The sequence below is a fragment of the Folsomia candida genome, unplaced genomic scaffold, assembly GCF_002217175.1.
Source record: "Folsomia candida strain VU population unplaced genomic scaffold, ASM221717v1 Fcan01_Sc008, whole genome shotgun sequence".
Taxonomy (NCBI): domain Eukaryota; kingdom Metazoa; phylum Arthropoda; class Collembola; order Entomobryomorpha; family Isotomidae; genus Folsomia; species Folsomia candida.
In genome coordinates, this window is record NW_019091200.1 from 1319638 (window position 1) to 1343832 (window position 24195).

The 24195-nt window shown below is 42.0% G+C and overlaps 3 protein-coding genes across 3 annotated transcripts; 2 read left to right on the top strand and 1 right to left on the bottom strand.

Annotated features, from left to right (window-relative positions):
* Window positions 1-105: 105 nt before the first annotated feature.
* Window positions 106-3626, bottom strand: LOC110853150 (paired box pox-meso protein). The gene is made up of 5 exons (XM_022101393.2): window positions 3342-3626; window positions 2752-2972; window positions 1659-1777; window positions 1457-1578; window positions 106-827 (listed from the first exon to the last, which is right to left on the bottom strand). Exons 1-5 carry the CDS (start codon window positions 3352-3354, stop codon window positions 139-141), a joined length of 1164 nt encoding a protein of 387 aa, XP_021957085.1. The 5' UTR covers window positions 3355-3626; the 3' UTR covers window positions 106-138.
* A 9262-nt stretch (window positions 3627-12888) lies between these two features.
* Window positions 12889-15663, top strand: LOC110853151 (levanase). Its single transcript, XM_035854485.1, has 5 exons — window positions 12889-13284; window positions 13509-13687; window positions 13855-14100; window positions 14385-14873; window positions 15211-15663. The coding sequence occupies exons 1-5, from the start codon at window positions 12983-12985 to the stop codon at window positions 15543-15545; spliced, it is 1551 nt and encodes a 516-aa protein (XP_035710378.1). The 5' UTR covers window positions 12889-12982; the 3' UTR covers window positions 15546-15663.
* A 227-nt stretch (window positions 15664-15890) lies between these two features.
* Window positions 15891-19588, top strand: LOC110853054 (beta-glucuronidase). The gene is made up of 12 exons (XM_022101280.2): window positions 15891-16189; window positions 16273-16455; window positions 16525-16697; window positions 16759-16854; window positions 17067-17316; window positions 17710-17850; window positions 17928-18100; window positions 18286-18429; window positions 18512-18773; window positions 18906-19008; window positions 19073-19114; window positions 19351-19588. Exons 1-12 carry the CDS (start codon window positions 15995-15997, stop codon window positions 19533-19535), a joined length of 1947 nt encoding a protein of 648 aa, XP_021956972.1. The 5' UTR covers window positions 15891-15994; the 3' UTR covers window positions 19536-19588.
* The last annotated feature ends 4607 nt before the right edge of the window (window positions 19589-24195 follow it).

The following is a 24195-nucleotide window of genomic DNA, read 5'->3' on the forward strand; positions in this document are numbered from 1 at the left end:
ACTTATACGGATTAGCTTTTTACGTTGCCGCTGCTAAAATTTCAAATTTATTTGTTACGAGATCATCAATTTTATATTTTTATGAAAACAAAATAAAAACGTGGCCATTTGAGGTAGAAAATTGGATTTTTTATTATTTTACACATCGGAAAAACAACACGACGAATCGCAAAGTTTTTGACGCTTATCATTATTTCTGACCACGACGCCAACGCCGCGATTATTATAACTTGTCTTCGTATTGTTATTATTACCGCGTAGCAATTCGTCTTTCCCGGTCAGGGGGCTATTTCTCTTGGGGAAATTATTATTACTATTGTAATTTTGGGTCACAGGAAAAATTGACATTTTCGGATGCACCTGAAAGAAAGCTGTCCGTCGGTTCGGCGCGGTCAAATTTTTCGCAAAATTGTCCACATCCGGTTTAAGAAGTTCGTCAATTGTGAAGGATTTTATCCGTTTTTCTCCAGTACTGGCAGTTGAGGTGTTTGTCGGGGTTGGAATTGGAAAGCAGACAAGTTGGTCGTCACCACCACCGGAATTATTATTATTATGCCCGCCCCCACCAGGGGTTCTGATTGGAGGGGATGAACTACTCAGCCCTGCAGCAGGATTCAAATGACTCCAGAACGGAAAGCCGGCAAAGTAATTGAAATGATGGGAAAAGGAGAACTGAAACGAGGCGTGGTTCGGATTTTGGTGAGATGAAGATCCCGACGACGAGGACGAAGTGGGTGGTGGATTATTGATCCCGTGACCGTGATGATGATTGAGGTGGTGGTGGTGTGGCGACGACCCGACGGTTTGATTTGATTGCATGTTATTACCTGAAATATATGAGCAGTTGTTGACAATATAATCAAAATTGTGATTAAAGGCATTGGCCGCGGAAGCGTGTGGACAGAGGGGCAATGTCCCCACGGTTATTCGATGTCCCCATTATCTGCCCATGTTATAAAAACCCCTCCCTCCCCTATTCTACAATGTTAATGTCCCCAGACGTCCCCACGGCTTCCGCGGGGACATGGACGAAATGGGGACAAAAAAGGTGTTGATTTGGAGAGGACATCGTCGCTTACTTATAAAAATGGGAGAAAAATACATAAGTTGAAGTTCAAAAGGAGGAGGATACAGCAACACAGAAACAGAACAATTGTGAGATTTCTTCTTGAGAGTAGCATTGCATCACGGGTCGGTTACATAATTGGAGTGAGCATAAACTTGGAAGAGGAGGATGTATACTCCATTTTTTACACCGGCAAAGTACCGAAATCATCAAATTATTCTTTCCTTTGTTGTGGGAATTGGTTCATTACCCGATAAAATGGGACAGAATAAAACCCTCTTTCCTGTTGCGTGGCGAATACTTTCGTCTCACTTTGCCTCAGGTTCGAATTTCTCTCGAATTTCATGAAAATTTTGGTTTGTGCAAAAAATAGTGGAAATATGTACGTACCACCATTATTGCCCTTATTGCCCGGACTGCCGAGAAGACCACTCCCACCCAAGCTCATCTCACTGGCCGTCAACATTCCGGAATTTCGGAGAATCCTGTTGATTGAACTTATGCTGGGAATCCTGTCCCAAAAATTATCACATAAAGTACATGATAAGTACGTACATATTTATTGCTTAATATGTATCCACTGCCTGCTTACGTGTTAACATCACACACCCTCTGTGACAAGAGGACTTCGCGAATTTCCCATGCGAACATGGCTGCATTTTCTGACTTCAAGCGCAAAATCTTCTTCACCACGTTGGGCGTTGCGACTTGCTGGGAAATTATTAATTAATCAGAAGAATAATCAGTATTGCACTTATCAAGGATTTTTGCACCTTGGTAAAGCTATTAAATAATACAAAGTCATGATGATTTACAGTGGAGGTCTCGCAGCGTATGTTCAAAGATTTTGAGCAAACCAGTGTCAATCGATCACAACTTTAAGCAATATGCAATTTGCAAAAGGTGTTATCTGCAAATGGTCAGGTTTGGCAGAGATATTTGAATCTGAAGAGGAGAAAATGCGTCCAAAAGTTGACAGATTTTACACTTTCCAACTGGTGTTTTGTCCTCTTCGGATGCGAATATCTCTGCCAAATCTGTGCATTGGGAGATCGTGCCTTTTGCAAATTTCATACTAATCAAATTTGCAAACCGATTAACACTAGTTTTCTCAAAATCTGCGAACATACCCTGGGAGACCTCCATTGGTAGTCATCCTCTCCTAAAAAATATTGCAGGGGGAGTGAAAAAGATGGAAAGATGGGATGGGAACCACCTCAGCCGTCATTCAATTAAGAAAAGTTAAGCAATATTTAGCAAGCATATCTATTAAACCAATGTCTAAGTAAGGCAGCAGTTTGTTGGTTTTATGTTCAACTTGCGTAATTCTTCTCGTAGGAATTGCACCGTTCAGTTCAGTATAAAAAATTTAATGAGGGTGCAATTTCACTTTAGTATATGCTCATCCATTGCAATCATGTGCATTCATACTACAAAATCATCTTCATCTCTCATTCATTTCATAGTCTAACCAATTTTTAGAAAATTGGGCAAAAAACGAAAGGAACAGTTTTAAAACGTAACGTAAATATGTAATTTTCATATTATTACAAAAGTAGGAAATATTATGCCTCTTGTAAGACAAGAAAAATCAAAAATCTTTGTCGATTCCGATTTTCCGTTAGAAATTGAAACGTTACAAAAAATGTGTCAGGAATAAAATTCACACTTTTTTTTTAGCACACCTTAGTTTTTGATCCTCCAATCGACCCCGGTTTGATTGACCCCGTTTCATAAAACCTCGTCAAAATTTTGGACACGCATCCATGCGAGACGAGAAGTTGTCTGGAAATGTCGCAAGGTCTGACGCCCATCAACGCCAATTCTACGATCCTCCTCCGCACGTAGTCCGGAAGGGGACGCCCGTTCACAAAAACGCCGCCCAACTGATTCACACCTGCTTGACCTGCAAAATCATAAATCCAATTTTCAAGGGTGATCAATTTCTTGAAAAAAAGTAGACAATACAATTAAGCCACCAATTAAATGACATGTGTATTCCGCGTGACATTAATACTCTGATTTACTCGCTCTAATAAATATCTCATGTCATAATGAAACTTTTTTGTTCGTAGAATCATGAGCATGTCGTCACCTGACTGACTTTTTTTTCGTGTAAAACAGGTAAATCTTACAATGTGTGTAATGCAGTTACGATTATGTGCACACAAAAAATGCATGTCAAACTGACTCTGGCGTAACTAATGGATTGACTCGTTTACAAAAATTGTCTCAATTTAAATAATTCGATAAATTATGTCAACTTTCGACCTACCTGTGTGTGGCATGATGTCTCATGAGTCCATTAGTTTGATGATGTAGTTTTTTTAGGTTTTGAGTGACAACACCAACTTAATTTATTGGGGGATTTACGGTTTTTGGGAAAGTTGAGACTGAGATTATGCGACAAATTAATATAGTTTTTGTTTAGTTTTTTAGTAGGACTAACTCAATTTATTGGGGAATTTACGATTTTTTGGGGAAGTTGAGACTGCGATGATGCGAGAAATTGATAGTTGGACGTGAACGTTGAGGACTGCTTTGGGTAGTTTGAGAATGAGCTTTCTAGGGATTACAGAGGACTTTCCACCCTCTCCGCCCGGGTATTTATACAGAGTCCACCGACACCCGGGATTCGGATCCAGTACGAAGGAGGAAGGGAAGGATTATGACTTGCTTCGTCTCCTAAATGGTTGGGAGTGGTGTGACAGGCGACCCAATGGCGTGGATTGATAGGCGTTCAGAAGTTGTGAAAGCAGAGCAAACCGCAGTGAGGAGAAAAGCAGAGGTGAGAAATCCATTCGGCCGGAATTTTTGGCACTTTACTCAAGTGCTTAAATGTAACGATTCGGTGAGTCACTGGGTGGATGTGGATTCGATTTCACTCTTGGCTTTCCTTGAAGGAAGATGAAAAGTAAGAAGAAAATATATTCACTGGAAATGTGTTGGGGGGAAGTTGAGAAAGTCGGGATTTTACTGGCACACTAATGTCGAAATAGACAGAATTTCGGGTTTTGTTTCTGCGGGTTTGCTACATTTTTTGCACTGCAAAGCAAGAAACGCAAGAAATCTGAGGTGCAAAAAACTGCAAGAAATATGCGCAATAAGTATAGCAGCGGAAAGTCGTTTCTTGCGCCTTGCATTTCATGCAGGTCCAAATAGCTGCAAAAAACCAGTTTCTTGCAGGCACATCTCATACTTTCACTCGAAACACTGACAAAATTTTACCTTTCAAAAGTTTCAAAAAACTGAAAATTGAAGTCCATGCATTCTAAAGAAAAAAAAATCAGGCCATTTTCATATCGTCAGGGTATGCGTGTCCCCATATATATTTTGTGCACCTTGACGGTGCTCCTAAGGGCTCGGTTAGTGAGTGAGTGAGGTTACAGAGCCGCAGAAAGTGGGAAGCGTGGTCCAGTCCTTTCTCGGGTAGAGCTCCACCCTCCACCCTCCGGTTGGTTGTGGTCTAATTATCTCCGGAATAATGGCCCGTCGTCCCCAGGGAATGGCTATCTTTCTCCACATTCGTCCTCCCCACGCTCCCACCAGCCAACCATCCATGCACAGCTTCTCTCCCTTCCTTCCGCTCTCACCGAAATGTTCCATCATCCAGAATGTCGTCCCAGGTTTAAAATCGAAATTACGGAAAATTCCACATTTTCGCTCCCACTTTTTGTGTGCGAGGCCCTGAAAAGTGAATTCTTTCCATTGTGAATGTGCACTCTTTGGAAATTGATTTGGGTGGAAAAGCCAGCAAGGCCAACCGCCACGTCCTTTTCACAGAGATGCTCCTTTCTCTCGCCCCTTAATTACCTCGGCAGAGCGGTGGAGAAAGTTCGACTTGTCTCTGGCTGGCTGGCAGGGGCAGATAAGCGTGCCAATTACGGGACAAACTTCTCTCTCTCGAAACCAACCACCTCGCTCATGACTTCACAAAGAACGTATAGTCTCCTCTGAAAAGTTGCCGTTTGGGACATTCCTCGCCTCGAAGGAATAGTTGCACATTTTAGGAAATGATAAATTAAGGTTGATTAAATTGAAAACATGAATTTTGAAGTAAAATGCGGGGAACGAGGCTGGGAGTGGAAATGTGGAGAAAGGGGTTTTCTCGATCAGTGGCCGCGGAAGCTGTGGGGACATCGGAGGACATTAACATTGTAGGATAGGGAAGGGCAGCTGATGGGAACTTCTAACAACCGTGGGGGCATTGTCCCCCTGTCCGCGGCCCCTGTCCTCGATCTATATACAAAGCCACCTTGTATAAAGCAGCCATTTAATCCACCTGAGCTTTAAGTATATTGTTATCAAAGATGAGCAATCTGTTGGTTGAGCTGGTTTTCCTTCTCCCATTTTAAAATGAGACTCTGCTTCTCAACTGTACACTATTCTATTCAGTTTAATTCGCTTTAATTCTGGTGAAGCCCCCTGATACCCAAGTTTTCAATTAATTCGAAACCTCGCGATGGCCTTATCTCGTGCACGCTTCACCAAATCAATTAAACTTTCGGGTCCGTATTTTCCTTCGTATTTGTACTGGTGAAAATTGGATGCTACAAGAAAATCCTGTACAAGCGAATTATACTGGAAATACATAAATATAATGTGTGTAAAGTACCCAAAATACTAAGGATGGGTCGGTATCGGTCAAGCCGATCAAATTTCCGGTCATGAAATGAATGTTTTCACTCATTTTTTGATGCCATCATCCATCCGATTCCGATATGGAGCAAGGTTTGACGAATGTACATATCGATATGATCAAATATTTGGTATGATTTCTCCCTTCCTGTTTTTTTACCTCGATCGCATCGACCAACCCAAACAAATAATTTATTCTCACGACAAAGGAAGCAGTGACAGGTCCTTGTCCACCACATTTCGGGATAATTGTCCCCCAAAATTATGGTTATCATGTCAATACGCAGTTTGCTCACGATTCCGACGAGCCAATCCTGTCCGGAAATTGACCACTCTGTCAGTTCCCTTGTACATGCATATTTCTGGCTCATGTCGTTCTAGAAAAACTTGTTTTTCTAGAACGATGAGACAAATATAGAATATAATTGATCCTGATTTTCCATCAGAGAAAAATAAAGTGGATGGCATGCGAATTAAAGATATCGCTTCGAATATATGTAGATACCCATCCCTCAATTCAAAATTGAGGACTTTTCTATTTAGAGTTGGCCAGCCAGCACGCGTGTTTGTAAGAGCAATGTTAACATCAGATTAGGCATGTCAGTCCATCAGTACTCATGCCATGTCATCAGATTATCAAATCATCACATATTATTATTTGTAACTAACTCCCCTTAAACGGGGTCTTTTGTCCAAATCCCACCAGACCCTCGAGAACCAACATGCTACTCCAATAAATACGTAAGTATGTATGTATTACTGGTGAAAATGGTTATGTAAGGAGAGCACAGCAGAACTGATCCGGAGAGGAAAATAAGGACCCCATCCACGAGAAAAGGGAGCTTGGAAGGGTGGTGGTGGTGGTGGTGAGAGGGTGAAAGTCACACTTGGGTGGCGATCCCAATTACGCCAAACAATGGGAAGGATTAAAGTTGAGAGATATAAATAATTCAAGTTATAACTGCTCCTTGATAGATAAATTGGCTGGTTGATCGACTTGATTTTACATTTCTGGCTCGTTCACAAGTTTTTGAGGAACAAATTTCATAATTTTGGCAGAATTTCTAACCAAAAAGATAAATAAAGTCAAAATTTTCGAAAAAATAATGTTGTCAGTCAATTTTAATAGGGAAAAAAATTGTATATCCAGGGAACTCGTGATCGACGGTGTCATATTGGAGTCAGAGTTGTTTGTGGCCACCCTTTCAGTGCTGAATTCTCTGGGGAGAACGTCAGGTTTGGCGAGATACGGTTCTGTTCTGGCCATCTCGCACCACCCGGAGCACGGGTTCGGTGCAGTTTAACCAAAACGGGAAGTGTCTCTTGGGTCTTCTTTCTTATGGCAGAAGCAAGCATCACTCTCATCACTTCATCATAAGTCTATGTACATAAATTTTCACCAGATTTTATTCCTCAGATTTTCAACAAGCATCAATTTTAACTATGAATTTCGAAATGCGGAATTTGTGCTCTTTTTCTTGTTCAGCCTATGGCGAAAACATCACTTTTACCATACCTAAATTTTCACTAGGTTTTATAGCTGAGAATCACCAATTTCCGCATATTTTTCAGATTTGAAATGAATTTCGAAATGCAGAAATTGTTTTTTCTTTACATAAAAGATAATTATAATAATTTATTTGCTGTGAACAACATACGTACGTAAAGTCGAGAGCATGAATACTTTACACATTTTTGTATCCCAAGATCTCATTTATTGCTCTCATCTGACTGAATGTCGCATAATCGGGAAGCAAAAACCAAGGGTTAGGTTAACCAAGTACCCGTGGTCTCTCTCTTCCTCTCCCATTTATTCCTTGTCAAGGGGTTGTTATTGTTCAAGATGACAAAAGAAATTAACGACCGGAACCGCTTTATTTATTTGCTTTCGGTTCACACATGTGGTAAATAATAAAACCCTTCAATTTCATTACCGTTTCATAAAGGGAGGAAATAATGAAGTGCAAATGTGACAATCTGATCATTATCCCCGTTTTGTTCCTCGCAGTGGCCGCTGGGGACGGAGGGGCAATGTCCCCACGGTTATTCGATGTCCCCATCATCTGCCCATGACATATAAACCCCTCCCTCCCCTCCCCTACCCTACAATACTAATGTCCCCACATGTCCCCACGGCTTCCGCGGCCACTGGTTCCTTGCGTCGTTGTCATGTTGACCATAATTTTTTCAGTGGTAAAATTATTTCGGTTTGCAAAATTCAGGTTTACAAAATCGCAAAAAATTGGTAGTAGTGAAACACTAAAATTTCGAAACACGACTTGATTTCTTCCAAAAATGGGGAAATTTTCACCCCTTCTCTTCTCTCTGTTTCTCTTCTTGCCAAAAACTGTCCTTGGCGAAGTTGACTGTTCCAGCCTGACCAACCTCTCACCAACCAGCACGCAAGAAGAGGTCCTCGCCTGGATGAAGACACATCCAAGCGGATTGACGGACACAGACGTGACCCGCATCCTTCTCGGCTGCAAGGGCCACTTCAACTTCACGATAAGCCAACTTACCGCCTTCCAGGAGCACAGGAGACCAAAAATTATGAGGTTCACGGCACGAAAATTCCCCCTCTGTCTGCGTACCGAAGATGTCGAGAAGAACCCACACATTGCCCATTTTGCCGAAGTCTTTAAAAGTCTGGCCGTGGAGGAGAGCAACTTTGCCGCTGCGAATTATTCCGACCGTGAAAACCTGTACTACGACCTGATTACGAAGTGGAGATGGGACGGCACAAGTAATAAACTGGGACACTTGAACCATGTAAGTGTCAAATTCCTTTAATAATTTAAATATTCTTATGTCCATCGATGACTCATCGTCAAAATGAGCACATTTTTAATCATTTGTCCGCTCTGAGAATTTATTTAAAAATTCTGGACGGCAATTTTTCTGAAGGCTTCTTAAACTTGAGGTATTCTATTTTCAAAACTGTCAAAATCTAGCGGGTATATTTTTTGGCAACGACTTGTTCTGCAAATTTGTCGTCGAGAATTTTTAAATAAATTCCAGGAGCTGAGGAATGATTGAAATGTGCTGATTTAGACTATCTATTTTGGCGATGAGTCCTATTTACGTTATTAAACAATATTTTCACGTCAGATCGAAATCAACGGATTCCAAACCCGAGAGGTTTCGTCCTACGGACAAAAGCTGCGCCAAAGGTTCCAAATTAGGCTGCAGTTTGAATTCCCCCCAAAGGGCGTTATTATCCAACCTATTGATGGATTTCTTGGTACGACATTTTCTCCCTTTGAGAATGTACTATTCGTTTTACTAATACAAAATATGATATATACAGGAATTCCGTTTGGAGAATTCGCTCGAGACATACAGTGTATAAATCACCCACATGACGTTCGGGATGCGAGGATTGTTCCGTGCAGATATCGGCCTAGGCACAGCTTCCGGGTTAGTCGCACGACGACACTTTTTGCGAATTTGATTAATAACAAATACTAAATAGGATGGCGGTCAGTTTGGCGAAAAACTTTCGCCATAAAATAATTACAGTACTTTACTGATAGACTAGACCCAATGTTTTTTGGGTTCCGAAAATTCACGACTTTCATTTTTTTTACCACATTGGCGAAAATGAATTTAAATTCTGCCACACTGACCGTGAATCTCTAAATATTTCATTTGCACCCACAGCACCCTCACGTCCTCATGTTTGGTTCGATCCCTAATCATCCGCTGAAAAACGAGCTCATCTTTGACTTCAATTGGATCAATGTCCCATGCCACGAGGTGGTCGCGTTCCAGTTCATGTGCGTGGTCTTACTTTTCATTTATTTCTTTATTACTGGGACAGAGGGTGGGGATGTTTTTATTTCCAACTTTTCCATTTGATGAAGACCGACTGTCAAGCTTTGTCCCTAATTCTTAAAGATAAAAAAATCAAAAATTTTCCACACATTGTTGCATATATCTAGGTTTTCAGACATATTTAAATATTTGTAAATATTTCCGCGATTATTTCAAAAATACGTAAAGATTTTAGACATTTTTCAAAAATACGTAAAGATTTTAGACATTTTTCAAAAATACGTAAAGATTTTAGACATTTTTCAAAAATACATATATTTTATTAATATTTCAACGATACGAGACGAGTTTGTTCAAGAAATTCGACCACAGAGAAATACAAATTTTGCGAAAATTTTACATTTGAAAGTTTTTTTTCATAAGGGGGCGCTCATAAATGACGTAACGCAAACATCGCAATTTTCTGCTACCCCCTCCCCCAACATGTTGTGCTCGTGTCACAGAAGCAAGATATTATTGGAGCCTTTTAGACCCCCCTCTCGCGTGGCATAATGTATAAACGTTCCCTGAATCATGACCAGAGTCCGGCCAAATATGTTTTTATGGATCCCTACTCATGTTGTACTCAACACGAGTAGGGTAGGATCCAGTACAGAAGGTCATGATTCATGACCTTCTGTACTGGATACTACATACCTATAAAATAGATGCAGTAGATAATAATTTCTCGTTCCCTCAGGATAATTGCCATCACGGACTTCACAACGCCCCACTACGTGGCCTTCTACACGCCCGTGTACAGGATTCCGTCGGGTGCATCCTTCCCAGTCCACTCTTTCGACGGTGCCCCGAGCTACTACTACCACGACCTAACGTCAGAATGGGCGGGGAATGTCTTTTGTAACCAAACGAGTATCATCGCTCCGCGCCAGGATAAAGCTATCCCGTACAGTCGAAGTTATGATGACTGCATTCTGCACGGATCCCCCGACGGGGAGACCTGCCCCCCTGGTCCGTTTGCCTGCTCGCCAGACCACTTCCCAAAAACTGCAGCGGAGTGGCACAAAGCCAAGGACGAAAGAAGTCTGCTGTTAAACGAATGTCATCTTAACCTCCCAAGAAGACATGGCACGGAAAATACCACGTGCATGGTATTAATCGGCAAATAACTAAGCATCATAGAGCTGAATTCGTGTTAGTATTACGACAAGTGCGGTAATATGCATTCTGAGAATTTTGGAAATTAGCATAGTAAGCAATAATATGCAAATAATTACTTACGGGCACTTGTCACTACTTGTCAGTCACTTATCACATGTGCAACAGACCGACTACCGCGCGAGGATTTTCTATCACGCTTAATTATTTTCCAATCAATAGAATTGTGTAGAATAGTTCTGATTTTTCTTAGTAAATGGTGACATCAACGTGTTATTGATTTTAGCCAGCACATCCAGAACATTTTTTTATGCATGCGCGCCCAACCCCACCAGACCTGCCCACTCCGGACCCCGATCAACTCTTTTTTGAAAGACGTCGAAGGAAGAGGAGTGCCCCAGAGGCGGAAGAATGGTTCAAGGACGATTCTAACGAAACCAACACCACCGTCATCATCGAGACTACGTTCCAAACATCAGAACGTACCACCACATTGGACCCCAATGTGGAACATTTCACGCCACGCGAACTCTTCTACTTTCACTATCGACGACTAGGAATTAAGTATTACAAAGTAAGCCCAGCTTCCTCTCGATACGCATTTGGAAGGAATTATTAATTGAATAAAATTATGCCCATAAAATTCTAGTTCAACAAACGTATGCACGGCATATTGATGATATTTGCGTTCCTGGTCATCAATCCCTGCTCGCTTTATATGGCACGATACTTTAAGGAAACGCCGGGCGTGTCTTGCTGCGGAATTCCGAGATGGTTGATGGTAAGATAATAAATTACGTTCTCTTAACCACCAATATTAATGTGGATTTATTTAATAACGTCACCTCATTCACTCTGTACAAACAGACTCACATCGTCCTCTCCTGTTTCAGCATCACTTTCATGTGGTAAAAATTTCCTCCTATCTAAATAAATATCAATTCATGCATAGCAAAATATTTCGTGGCAAGTAAGCAATGCATTTTTTGCTATTACAGGCTGGGTATCGTGGCGTCGTTGGGAAATCGGGGTCGTGGCGTGGTCGACTGCGAGCATTTGCTGGGCAACGGAGCTTTAAACACGGAATGCACCGACCATCAAAATTCCATGCTTCACATGGGATTGGGCGTCGTCACGGTGGTGGCGTATCACATGTCCGCCGCGACGGGATGGTCACGACCCAAGGACAACAAAAGCATGTACATGACGACGCACAGCCTCTCGGGATATTTCACTGTTCTTGGCGCAAGTATGAAATCAAGAAACGAATATTTTGTTTTAGTAGCAGTGGCCACGGAAGCTGTGGGGACATTAACATTGTAAGATAAGGGAGGGAGGGACTTATATAACATGGGCAGATCATGGGGTTATCCAATAACCGTGGGACATTGTTCTTTTGTCCCCACGCTTCCGTGCCACTGTGTTTTAAGTACTTTGTAATTCAATTCTTGTCTAACTGATCCAGCCTCCTGCAGCATTCTGATCAATATGGGAGCCTGCACAGAAATCAAGGTAGAAGTCGGTGCCCTCTCGGGCGTCTCGTTGTTCATGTTCCTTATCGAGTGTGGGATGCAGTGGATCCAAGATAAGCGCCTGGGACAGAAGGAACGCCACTTTTTCCCCATTCTGGAAGGGATCGAGGTCCGTGAGTCCGCCCCGTGTCAGTGCATGAAGGGATTCTGCTACTTTTTCGCCGTCCTGCTCCACTTAGCGATCGGCTGCGTCATCCTGCTCAGCTACTTGGTCATAAACCAACAAGATTTGTACGGAAATCAAAAAGCGACCGACAAAAAACACCTGATCCGAGGCCTTTTGATCGATGAATGTACATTTACAAACTATGAGCTATTAATTAATTCTAGTCTAGACCGCGATGAAGGCGTGGCAAGTACTTAATTGAGGAGTAATTGTCATCCATAATTTTTCATGCCTGTTAACTTTTTAATGTGTGTCCTTATGTAATTCTGGATTTAGTAAAATATTTTAATAAATAATCACGTTCCTGTTAAATGATGACCTACGCAGGTAAACAGTTCTTGAGTTATCTCCTCCCTGACAAGAAAGAAGTGCTCTTGTCGCGTATGGATTGGATTGAGGTCATAACGTGTTACCTACACATTCGTTACAATCATGATCTCGATAAGTACGTACATACATACGTGATAAGCTCAAGCATGATAACAAGCCTTAATAAATACTAAACTAATAATAACTTGAATGTACCAACCACCCGGTATATAAACCGGACTTTGACAGAAGTAGATTACCAATCGCACTCGACTCTGATCTGGTTCAATAAGTCGTCAAAATTTCAACAAGAAATATATTTTTTACGTATTTAAAAAAATGCTGGCGAAATTTACACCCATCGTCGCCGCCATACTTGTCGTGGCGGTTGCGACAGTTACTCATGGTCAAGTTGACGACCGGTATCGCCCAAAAATTCATTTCAGCATCGCCGCCAACTGGATAAACGATCCGAACGGGATGGTTTACATGGATGGGGAGTACCACCTTCATTACCAGTACAACCCCGCAGACTCCGTGTGGGGGCCGATGCATTGGGGTCACTCCGTCTCAACTGACCTCGTTACATGGACGGATCTGCCGATTGCAATGTTTCCTGATCATCTGGGGCAAATTTTCAGGTAGGGAAGAAAATTTAGTGATTTCAATCAGAGGTCGACGCAGACAAATTTTGTGGCGGCGGCAGAGCAATTTTTTGTGCTTTTTCGGCAGCGTCGGAGGCGTGGCGTGGTTTTGAAGGAATAGGAAATCTGATTTATCGGCGGCGGCGGCATACGATTGGCGGCGCTGATTTCTGATTTTAACAATGGTTTTAGCAACTCTTTCAACTTAGCTATGTTTTCAGTGGAAGCGCCGTCGTGGATTTCAATAACTCGACCGGGTTCCAACAGGATGATGTAAACGTGCCAATCGTGGCGATTTTTACGCACGCCGGAGATTCGCAACAACAAAGTATTGGCTACAGTTTGGACAAGGGGCGGACGTACGCCAAATTTGAGGGCAATCCTGTCATCCCGAATCCAGGCAAGTGTTCAATCCAGTTGACAATGAAGGTCACCCCGCGTATGCTCGCCGATTTTGACCAAACTTTTGACCAAGTTTGGGCAGAATCGGAGAGCATACGCTGGGAGAACGATTGTGGGTAATGAAATAACTATGCACTATCTAATAATTAATTATCCAACTCGTAGGAATTCCAGACTTCCGTGACCCCAAAGTGATACAATACGATGACAAATGGATTCTTCTGCTCGCTGCCGGAAACAAGGTCATGTTCTACTCTTCCACCGATCTCAAAACGTGGGAGTACACGAGTGAATTTGGTGCAGATCCTGAGCAAGGCGAGCACTCCGGCGTGTGGGAGTGCCCGGACCTTTTTCCACTCCAATTTGGCGGAGAAACCGTGTGGATCTTAATTGTCAGTATAAATCCGGGAGGTAAAAATGCTAAAATAATCAGTGTTTCGTTTCTTGTGGTTTGCTACATTTCTTGAGAGGAAAGCAAGAAATGCAAGAAATGCGAGGTGCAAGAAACTGGGAGAAAGTGCAAGAAATATGTGCTATCTAGCCACGCGCAGTATGTAGTTTTTTGTGCCTTTCATTTCTTGCAGGTTAAAATAGCTCCAAAACCCACGTTATTGTCGTTATTTCTTAAAAGTGGTTGCTTGTACCTAAAACACTGACAAATTTACATTCTAACAAATTCTCCTAAACAATTTCAGGCCCGAACGGCGGCTCAGCCACGCAATACTTTGTCGGTGGGTTTGACGGCGTTAATTTCAACAGTCCTCAGATGACCCCGCTCTGGATGGATTGGGGTGTCGACAACTACGCGGCCATCTCCTTTTTCAACGAACCCTCTGGTCGCGCCGTGAACATGGGCTGGATGAACAACTGGGACTACGCCAACGGTCTCCCCACGATTGGATGGAGGGGCCAGATGACGCTTCCTCGCGTGATGGACCTCGTCCTGGTCAACGGACAGCTTCGCCTCGCCTCAAATCCGGCCCCCGAGTTGAGAACGCTCTTCAAAAATGAGACGTACCAAACCGTACCGAACCAGGTGGTGGAGGCGGACCAGGTTTTAGAAATTCCGACAGGAAACAGCTCCCTCCTCCATACAGAGTTCACCTTCGATACGCGAACTATGGGGATAGGGTCGAGTTTGGCGATTTGTATGACGAATCCGGCAGGTCAAGAGGTCTGCACAGGTGCGAAATGACAATATTTTCTCAGGATGGATTTCCTCAGGTCAATTTCATGCTAATTACCAATCTTTCGTTTCCTACGGGTTTGCTACATTTCTTGCACTGCAAAGCAAGAAATATAAGAAATGTAAGGCGCAAGAACCTGCAAGAAAGTGCTGGAAATATGCACTATCTAGCCACGCGCCATATGAAGTATAGCGGCGCGGCGTAGTTTCCTGCGCCTTGCATTTCTTGCAGGTCAAAATAGCTGCAAGAAACCAGTTTCCTTTCCTACCTTTATTTCTTGTAATTGCTTACTTGCACCCGAAACACTGCTAATTTCTTTATATGCATTATTTAGGATTCGACAAGGGTCGCGAGCGTCCTTTCTTCTTGAACCGATCGGACAGTGGTTTCGTCGACTTTGCCCCCAATTTCTCCCGAAGGATCACCGCCACCAGGGAAAGGTCGAGCACAGAAGCGATCAAGTTTGAAATTTACTGGGACGTAACTGCCGTCGAGGTTTTCATCGATGGAGGGCTGACCTGCATGACCGCGCTGTTTTATCCGGACGAGCCATACACAATTTTGGAGGTTCGACACCACGGAGCAGGGAATCCAGGCGGTACTCTGGTCATTTCTTCGGGCTCGATTCGTTCCTTGTACGCCATGGATGAGCTCATCAACAAAAAATGAATCTTTTCAGAGCAATTTAACAATTCCCAGATGTAAATAATAAATCACTAAATTGAGATAATGTCAAAAAATCACCTGACAAGGATTATATCTCGTAGTAAAAATAGTTCATGCTCCAGTTGACGTCTGACGCTATCAACAAATTCATGAAGGCATGGCATCTAAATATTTTGCTGTGTGGTCGAAATCATGTTCATTACATCACGGATGATAAATTACGTGATACGATCCATCATTTATCAAAATGGGACCGATTCAAGTGATCGCATTGTTTGTTATCTCTCCAGTTTTTGCACTCATACGTCGCGAATGGGTATAAAGGCATTTTGCACGCCTCCGATCTCCAGCCAGTTGTCCATGAGAAACCGGTTTGCACGGAGGATCGGTTCATTAATCGTTCGCCGAGAAGAAGGTAACAACAGTACCGATTTGAGCGTAGCAGAGCAGACATGGACAAATTGTTCCTCGTCGTCGTGCTCGTCGTGGGTGTGGCCCAAGTTCACGGGCAGGGGATCCTTTTTCCGAGAGACTCGGAATCAAGGGAGTCCAAAAGTTTGGATGGGATTTGGAATTTCCGACAAGAGCCAAAGGGAGCGGTCGACCTGGGATTGACGGAGGGATGGTTCAACGCTCCACTGGAACAGGTGTGTATGCATTTGATAAATACAATGCAAGCCAAATGAATTTATATGTAGCTGATTTGCATAATATTTGCACATTGTCGCAGAGCGGAGAAGTGGAGAACATGCCGGTGCCGTCTTCGTACCAAGATCTTTCGAACGATCGGGAGAGGCGTGACTATTTCGGATGGGTTTGGTACGACCGAGAGTTTTGGGTCAGTCCCCAGTGGACTTTGGCCGACAAAAGGGTTTTCCTCCGATTTGGGAGTGTCAACTATTATGCTATTGTGGTAATTAGCTAAATAATTAGATGCACATCAGATTAATTAATTAAGCTGGAATATTATTTGTATATTTAGTGGGTGAATGGGGTTCGGGTGACGGAACATCAAGGTGGTCACCTGCCCTTCCAAGCCGAGCTGTCTCTGATTCTCAACAGCAACACGGCCAACAGGATAACCGTCGCGGTGAACAATACACTCACCTCCTCCACCGTGCCGCAAGGCTTCGTCCGGGTCAAGGAAGGCGAACAGTAAGTTCATTAGGCAGTCAATGATTATTTTCAAGTTGTACATAAATTTTCAATTATTCAGATACCCCGCAAACCACACCATCATGTCGGATAATTTCGATTTCTTCAAATACGCCGGAATCCACCGATCCGTCCTCTTGTACACCACACCACGAAGGTTAGTTAGCTTTCAATTTCAACATCCACCCAAAAAACTATGTCCATTTGTTCTCTGCCCACGCAAAATAAGCATGTCCGCTTTCCACCCTGATTTGTCCCCTCAAAAACTTGAAAGCCCACTGTCCATCGGCTGTTTTTCTGTAAATACTTCACCTTTTTACCATCACAAGTAACACAGATAAATGGTCGAAATTATTCGTTTCATTGCAGCTACATCGATGACATCACGGCCACCCCAAGCGTCACAGGGACAACAGGCACGTTGACGTACAATATCGCCACAATCGTTGAAGGGGCTGGAGCAGAGACGATAAACGTGGACCTCTTGGACAAGGAGGGAACCTTGGTCTCTTCCGCCCTCACCGCAATCGGGACACTGGTCGTTCCTAACGCAAAACTTTGGTGGCCTTACACAATGGTCAGGGAACAGAATGAGGCCGGATATTTGTACACTTTAAGGGTAACTGACTAACGTCATCAGAAAATTAACTCAAAGTTTGGTGGATGATTCATAATCAAAATTATCATATTTTTAATCATTTCTCGGCTCTGGGAACTTCTTTTAAAATTCTGTAGGATACATTTGTAGTTTGTAAGCTGATTAGTTTTTCGGCCAGTTTGGATGAGTTCCAATTTTTCTGAAGCCTTCTGAAACTTTAGACCTCCTCCGCCAAAAAGTGTCAAAATCTAGAGTGCATATTTTTTTAAAAGTGGGAACGACTTGCTCTCCAAATTTGTCGTTCAGAATTTTAAAATAAATTCCCAGAACCGAGAAATGATTAAAAATGTGCTCATTTTTACGATGAGTCATTCAATCTAATGTTAAGTAAATAAACATGCTTCGAATTATTAGGTGACCTTCACGAAAGGGGGGCTCCGAGATGTGTATCGAATCAAGGTGGGCATCCGCTCGGTCAAATGGTCCACAACTTCTTTCCTGATTAACGACGTTCCCTTCTACTTCACGGGGTTTGGGAGACACGAGGATTTTTTCGTAAGCAATGCTCGCTATTAGTGAAATATCATTTTTACCAAAAAATTCAATAAATGTCACCACCTTTTCATATGCAGCTTCACGGTCGAGGCTTCGATCCCGTCTTGTTAATCAAGGACCACAATCTTATCAAATGGACGGGAGCCAACTCTTACCGGACGACGCACTACCCGTACTCCGAAGAGTTGATGGACCTCGTTGACCAATTGGGCATTGTCATCATTGACGAGTGTTCCGCCGTTTCGCTCACGTAATAATAATGCAAAAAATTATGTCAGAGGTCAACGCCGAATAATTTTGCGGCGGCGCCAATTTTGGTGATTTTTCGGCTGCGTCCTAATGTTGAAGGAATAGGAAATTAGCTTTATTGGAGGTGTTGACCTCTTCATCTATTTAGCAGCTATTTATTAAAATACTGCAATGAAATTATTCCAGTGAATTCGGACCACTTTTGCTGGAAACGCATAAGAGAGAAATGTCCCAATTGATGCAGAGGGACAAAAACCACCCCAGCGTGGTCATGTGGTCAGTAGCTAACGAGCCACGGTCAGAGGATCCCAATGCTGAAAACTATTTCCAGTACGTCTCAAATTTTTAATTTCCCATTAAATTAAATGCGATATTAATTGATTTGCATAAATATTTTTTTTTTACTCCTCAGAGAAATGTACACTCACACCAAAGCCCTCGATGCTTCTCGACCCGTGAGCATCGTCCTCTTTACAAATTACGCGAATGACAAGGCTGCCCAATTTTACGATATTTTGGGTCTAAATCGCTACCACGCGTGGTACTCGGACGTTGGTGAGATGGAAATTGTGCGAATTGCTGCCAAAGCTGAAGCCACCAACTGGATGACGAGGTACAACAAGCCGTTGATCTATACAGAATATGGGGCCGACACGGTTACAGGACTCCACATGGTAAATATGCATTTCTTGAGTTTCTTGCTTTGCAGTGCAAAAAAAATATATTTAGCAAACCCGCAAGAAACGAAAACTGAATTTTTTTGCGAAATTACTTATATACTTAAAATTTGCACTTTTTTTGCACAGAGCCCAAGTTGGCTGTTTACCGAGGAGTGGCAAGAAGAATATATGCGTGAGCATTTCAAAGCCTTTGACGAAATGAGGACAAACACGACGTATACGTTCATAGGTAATTTTTTCTAAAATACGACGATTAAAGAAATTAGATAATATTTTTTAATAAATTTTCGCAGGAGAAATGATATGGAATTTTGCCGATTTCATGACGAAACAAGGTATGCAACTAGCAATGAAGGTCTCCTAGTGTACGTATGCTCTCCGGTTTTGAGCAGATTTAAATATTATGAAATGCACAAAAGTCGCCAATGGTTTAACCAACCAATTTAATCCTAAGTAAATTTGTGGTCAATTGACACTAATTCGGTCAAAATCGGAGGCATACGATGGTCCACCTCCATTGTATATATGTTTAAACTGCAAATTTGCAAAATTTCATGCGAATCTCGTTTAGAAATTACGCGAATTGTGGGCAACCGAAAAGGAGTCTTCACCCGAGATCGACAACCCAAAGCGTCCGCTCACCTGCTCCGGACACGTTATCACTTCCTCGCCAACGAGTTCTTTGGGTATCCCATCCCCGACGATTTGCACCAATCCACACCCGTTTACATCCCCCCAGCCAAACAGGAATTGTAACCCATATTTAATAAACTTTACCAAATTTATTACCAATAAATATTTTAAAAGTACAGCGTCCAAATTACAAGATTTTTTTTAGTGTATAACAAACTGATCACTTTGGACGTATAATTTTTGCCTTAATTTCACCATCTAATTCTAATATTTTAGTGAAGATTTTATTATTGAAAATTTGAGTAAGGTCGCAGTTTGAAATGCTTGAAACGCTTAAATTCTTTGAAGTATCGTTGGCAGTAACATTATGGCTGCATGTCATCACTCCAAATCCTCTCTTATCACCGGTCACGGGTATAAGCATGATCACGATGACGGTGCCACAAACCCCCAACGAAGTGATGACGTAAGCAAGCAGTATAAACTTCCGGATAAGACCTCCCTAAAATGGAGAACAGAAAAAATTAGTGTTTTCGTAAGGGTTCGATTTTAAGTTTTAAGCGCCCCCACCGCCGGCCAATTCTCGGCGCGCCGCACTGCAAGCGCGTTTACCGAAAAAACGGGGGCAACTTTTTGCCCTTTTACGGAAACTTTGAAGATTTTCGGGAATTTTGGAATATTTTTTGTACGCATTGTACTAATTTAGCTGTCAATGTACTTACCGGTATATCTGTTTTGTTGTACTCGTTTAAAACTGGCAGCGGAACGACCCACCAACCCCTCCGGATTTTCAGGGCAACATCAGTCCCGCATCGGAGAACCTGCGCATGCAGATAAACATATAAAACCCACAGTGCAGCCTTATTTAGCCCGAGTCAGGTTGCTAATAATAATTGAGGTGGGTATAATACTATCATGACATTTTTTTATTATTTTTCCGTACATTTTGCTCATCTTCTAACTTGATTATAATTTTGCACGTGCGCAAAATTTCCAATCGATAGGATAAATTTTACGAAGGTAATGATCGATAGACTAAGCCCTGACTTGGGCTAAGAAAAATAGTAAATTTGACCCATTTCACTTACATCCATTGCAATGTGGAACGCCACATCGGCAAAGAACCAGCCCATGACGATAAGAACAATCTGTTGCTCCAGATACGATTTCTCAGCTCCCGAATCAGCTTCACGCCACGAAGGAGAGCCCGAAAGTCGAACGGACAAAAAGATAAGGGACACTGGCGGGACGATAACCTCAATTTGAGTACAACCAACAACACATATTTCTTGCAGTAGCCGCGGAAGCTGTGTGAACATCTGGGGACATTAACATTGCAGGATAGGGGAGGGAGGGGTTTATATATAGCATGGGCAGATGATGGGGACATCGAATAACCGGGGAGACATTGTCCCTCTGTCCCCACGGCTCCGCGGCCACTGTCCACGGTGCACGCAGGAGGGAAAGTTATATTTCAGTGGGAGGGAGAAAGTCGTTAAACTAAGACTGGCAATAATAATACTGCATGTCCTTGAATTACATGTCCCCTGTTCCGCGGCTACTGATTTCTTGTCAATATTGTCACTTACGAGTTGACAAGTAGTACAAAAGACCAAGCAGCCAGTGTAGCAAGATGCAGAACATCCTCATGCATGGATTGTAACATCGCAGTCCCCCCAACAACATCAGTGCGAGGAAGAGAGCGTTATTTCCCCAGCCGATATAGCCATGGTACGCGGTGGGGATTTGGATCCCGAAAACTTTCCTCGTCGCCGGTTCACCCACCCCAAGAAGGAGTCGGGCCAAGAGGATGGCAAACGTTCCGCACAAGTGGAGGAGAAAGTTGATAAAGACGGATAAAAGATGCACCTGCAAGAGAAAAGTAATGGTCAAAATTCAGAGCTGGGTAAAATACAGTATTTTGATGCCGTTCTTCCCATGGTTTGGATTTCCGGGGCTGTCACACCACAAAAAGACGAAAATCTACGTGCAGAAGGCAACAGTCTTACGAAAATTCATGATTTCTGAAGAAATAACTTTTTACCGCTGCCAAAATACTTGGTTTTAAAAAATGGGGAAAATAATGTATTTTGATCACGATAAAAAGTTAATTTCTGTTCAGAATCTGTATTTTAGTCTGACCGCTGTCGTCTCCAAGTAGATTTTCGTCTTTTTGTCGGTGTAACAGAACAGCCCCAGAAATCCAAACTCATGGAAGAACGGAGCTCAGAATACTGTATTTTGCCTACCAAAATCACCTTATTTAAAAAAACACGCTGATTAAAATAGCTAAAAAATAGAGCTCACAATGAACCACGGCTTGTTGTAAATTATCGTCGACTTCATAAAAGTTTCTTTGTAGTTTCGCGTAATAAAGATGGAAACAGGGGTGACGAAGAGACCGGAAATCACGTGAGCAACGCCATGGACTTGACGAAAGCCCTGCGAGACAAGCCAATCCAATTTAGTCGAGTATACATAAATTTCCCTATTTTATTATTTTACCCAGGCGTCCTTCCCAGGAAACGATGTGACCCCCACGCCCTCCGCTTCCGTCAAGGTTTGTGCCCCAGTGGTGACGTTGGTAAACTTGTTCCGTCTCTCGCTGCCGGTCAAGGGGTCGAGTGGGTGCACCACGGGGTTCATATGTTTACTAATTATTCCAGGTGGTTCCCTACAAAAATACATGTTTACAGTGATTCGTTTTGAGCTGGACACCGTCCAGAATGTCCAAAATGTCTAATGAGGCAAAATTTTAGAAGCTGTTTATTAGCGACTTTTTTCCCAAGTCTATCCGCAAATACGTATGTCATCTCCCATTAATTTTGAGCATTTTGGCTAGTGTAATGCCACTAATTCGGAAAAACTTTTATTGTAACATGTCTTCTTACAAAAAATTAAGACATTTTCAAAACTATGATGTCTTGCACCATAAAAAGCGTAGCATTAATGGGAGGTTACTTATTTATCGGATCATCGAAAGATTTAATAATGAAGAACTTGTAACAGTTTGCTCCATTTTCTACTTTGGGCACTTTTTGACATAAAATTCGGTGCCCATATCGCCGAGTGAACTTCTAATTTCATTGATAAACAAATTGTGATAAATAATTGTCTTATCATTACTGGCTCGCTCTCTTCTCAGGAATTGGACAGTAGCAGTAAAATTTTAACCGATTTTCCACATAATCCTCGTATTCCTGGTACCGTGGATTATGCGTTTTCCAATTTCCGTGCGGCGTCCGACACCTAATAAATAAGTGCAAAGTGAGGACACAATCATGCCATGAGGACCGTTATTATTAACGCAGGACCCGATGACTCATCACAAAAATCATGTAATCACAACTCTGCTCTGGGAATTTATTTTAAAATTTTGGACGACTAATTTCTAGTCAAGAAATTAGTTAATAGAATGTCGATAAGTTTTCTAAGCCAGTTTCGATAAGTTTTAATTTTCAGAAGGCTTCTTAAACTCGAGATCTCCTCCTTGAAAACCGGTGAAAATCTGGAGTGTATATTTTTAAAAGATTGATCACGACCTGCTCTACAAATTCATCGTCCAGAATTCTAAAATAAATTCTCAAAGCCGACAAGTGATTAAAAATGCGCTTATTTTGGTCATCGAGTCCTACGTTAAGTAACAATTATTGATTCATATTGGCATGGGTCTGTACCTCGGCAACGGTTCCTGAGCAGGTTGACATCCCAGAAAATTGTTTACTTCAACCTTTTCGCATTCTCGGTCAGGAAAACTGGCTATGTTGCCAGTTGTATGGACTTCCACCTTCTCGACCCACTTGACCTTTTCGAGGTCCACTTTCCAATTTACAATCTTCTCCGGAAACACGCTAGGTGCATGGCCAGCAATCGGATAATTCTTCGACAAATTCACCTTCACTGGTGGGGTGAGAAATGCTGTCGGGTCGAAATAATTGCACCGTGTCAAAGTTAATTTTAATTGATATGTTAAATTATACATTTCAATTATGTATGTATCAACTTGCCATGATATTTGCTGTCTTGGTCGAATTTCTTTATAATCACGCCCCTAAAAGTGGTATGAGACTTATAAGCAGACAGAGGGCGGATATGTAATTAGTTTCAACTTTTTCCTTTGATGACGACCGACGGTCAAACTTTGTGCGTGTGTCCCCTAACTCTTATAGGTCACATAAATATTAAAATATTTCCACATGTTTCTTTGTTTTCAGACATGTAAATATTTCCGCTATTATTTGAAAAATACGTAAATATTTTTTCATATATTTTATAAATATCTCAACGATACAATTCGGATTTTTTTTGCCACAAAAACATTATATTCAGAAATACAACTTTGTGAAAAATCTTATTTTTGTGGTTTTCGTATATATTTTGTATGCAAATATTGTAGCGTTTTTTGTAAATATCAGATAGATATTTCAGCGATTTTTCGTAAGTACATATCCGCCCTCTGCTAATAACGAATTAAATATGGTGTCAAACTGTTAAATGAAATCATTAAACCGTACCAAAACGTCAAGTGAATCGGATTATTGCACATGCTTCGAGTGAATTTCCAGAGCAAATGAAGCGACGTCGTTGGTAGGTGCACCGCCAATTGGGGTTCAGCGACACCTGCACAATTGGCCAAATTATAATTGAGTTTTAAATGCAATTTGGGTTTCTTGTAATTTTACAAACCGTTGCTCTTTGTTACTTCCGAATTGAATGCGAAGTATGTCGGAAACTGAAAACATTTTAATTGCATCTTAATCGGTGCCAGAAGGGTGTTTCTTGC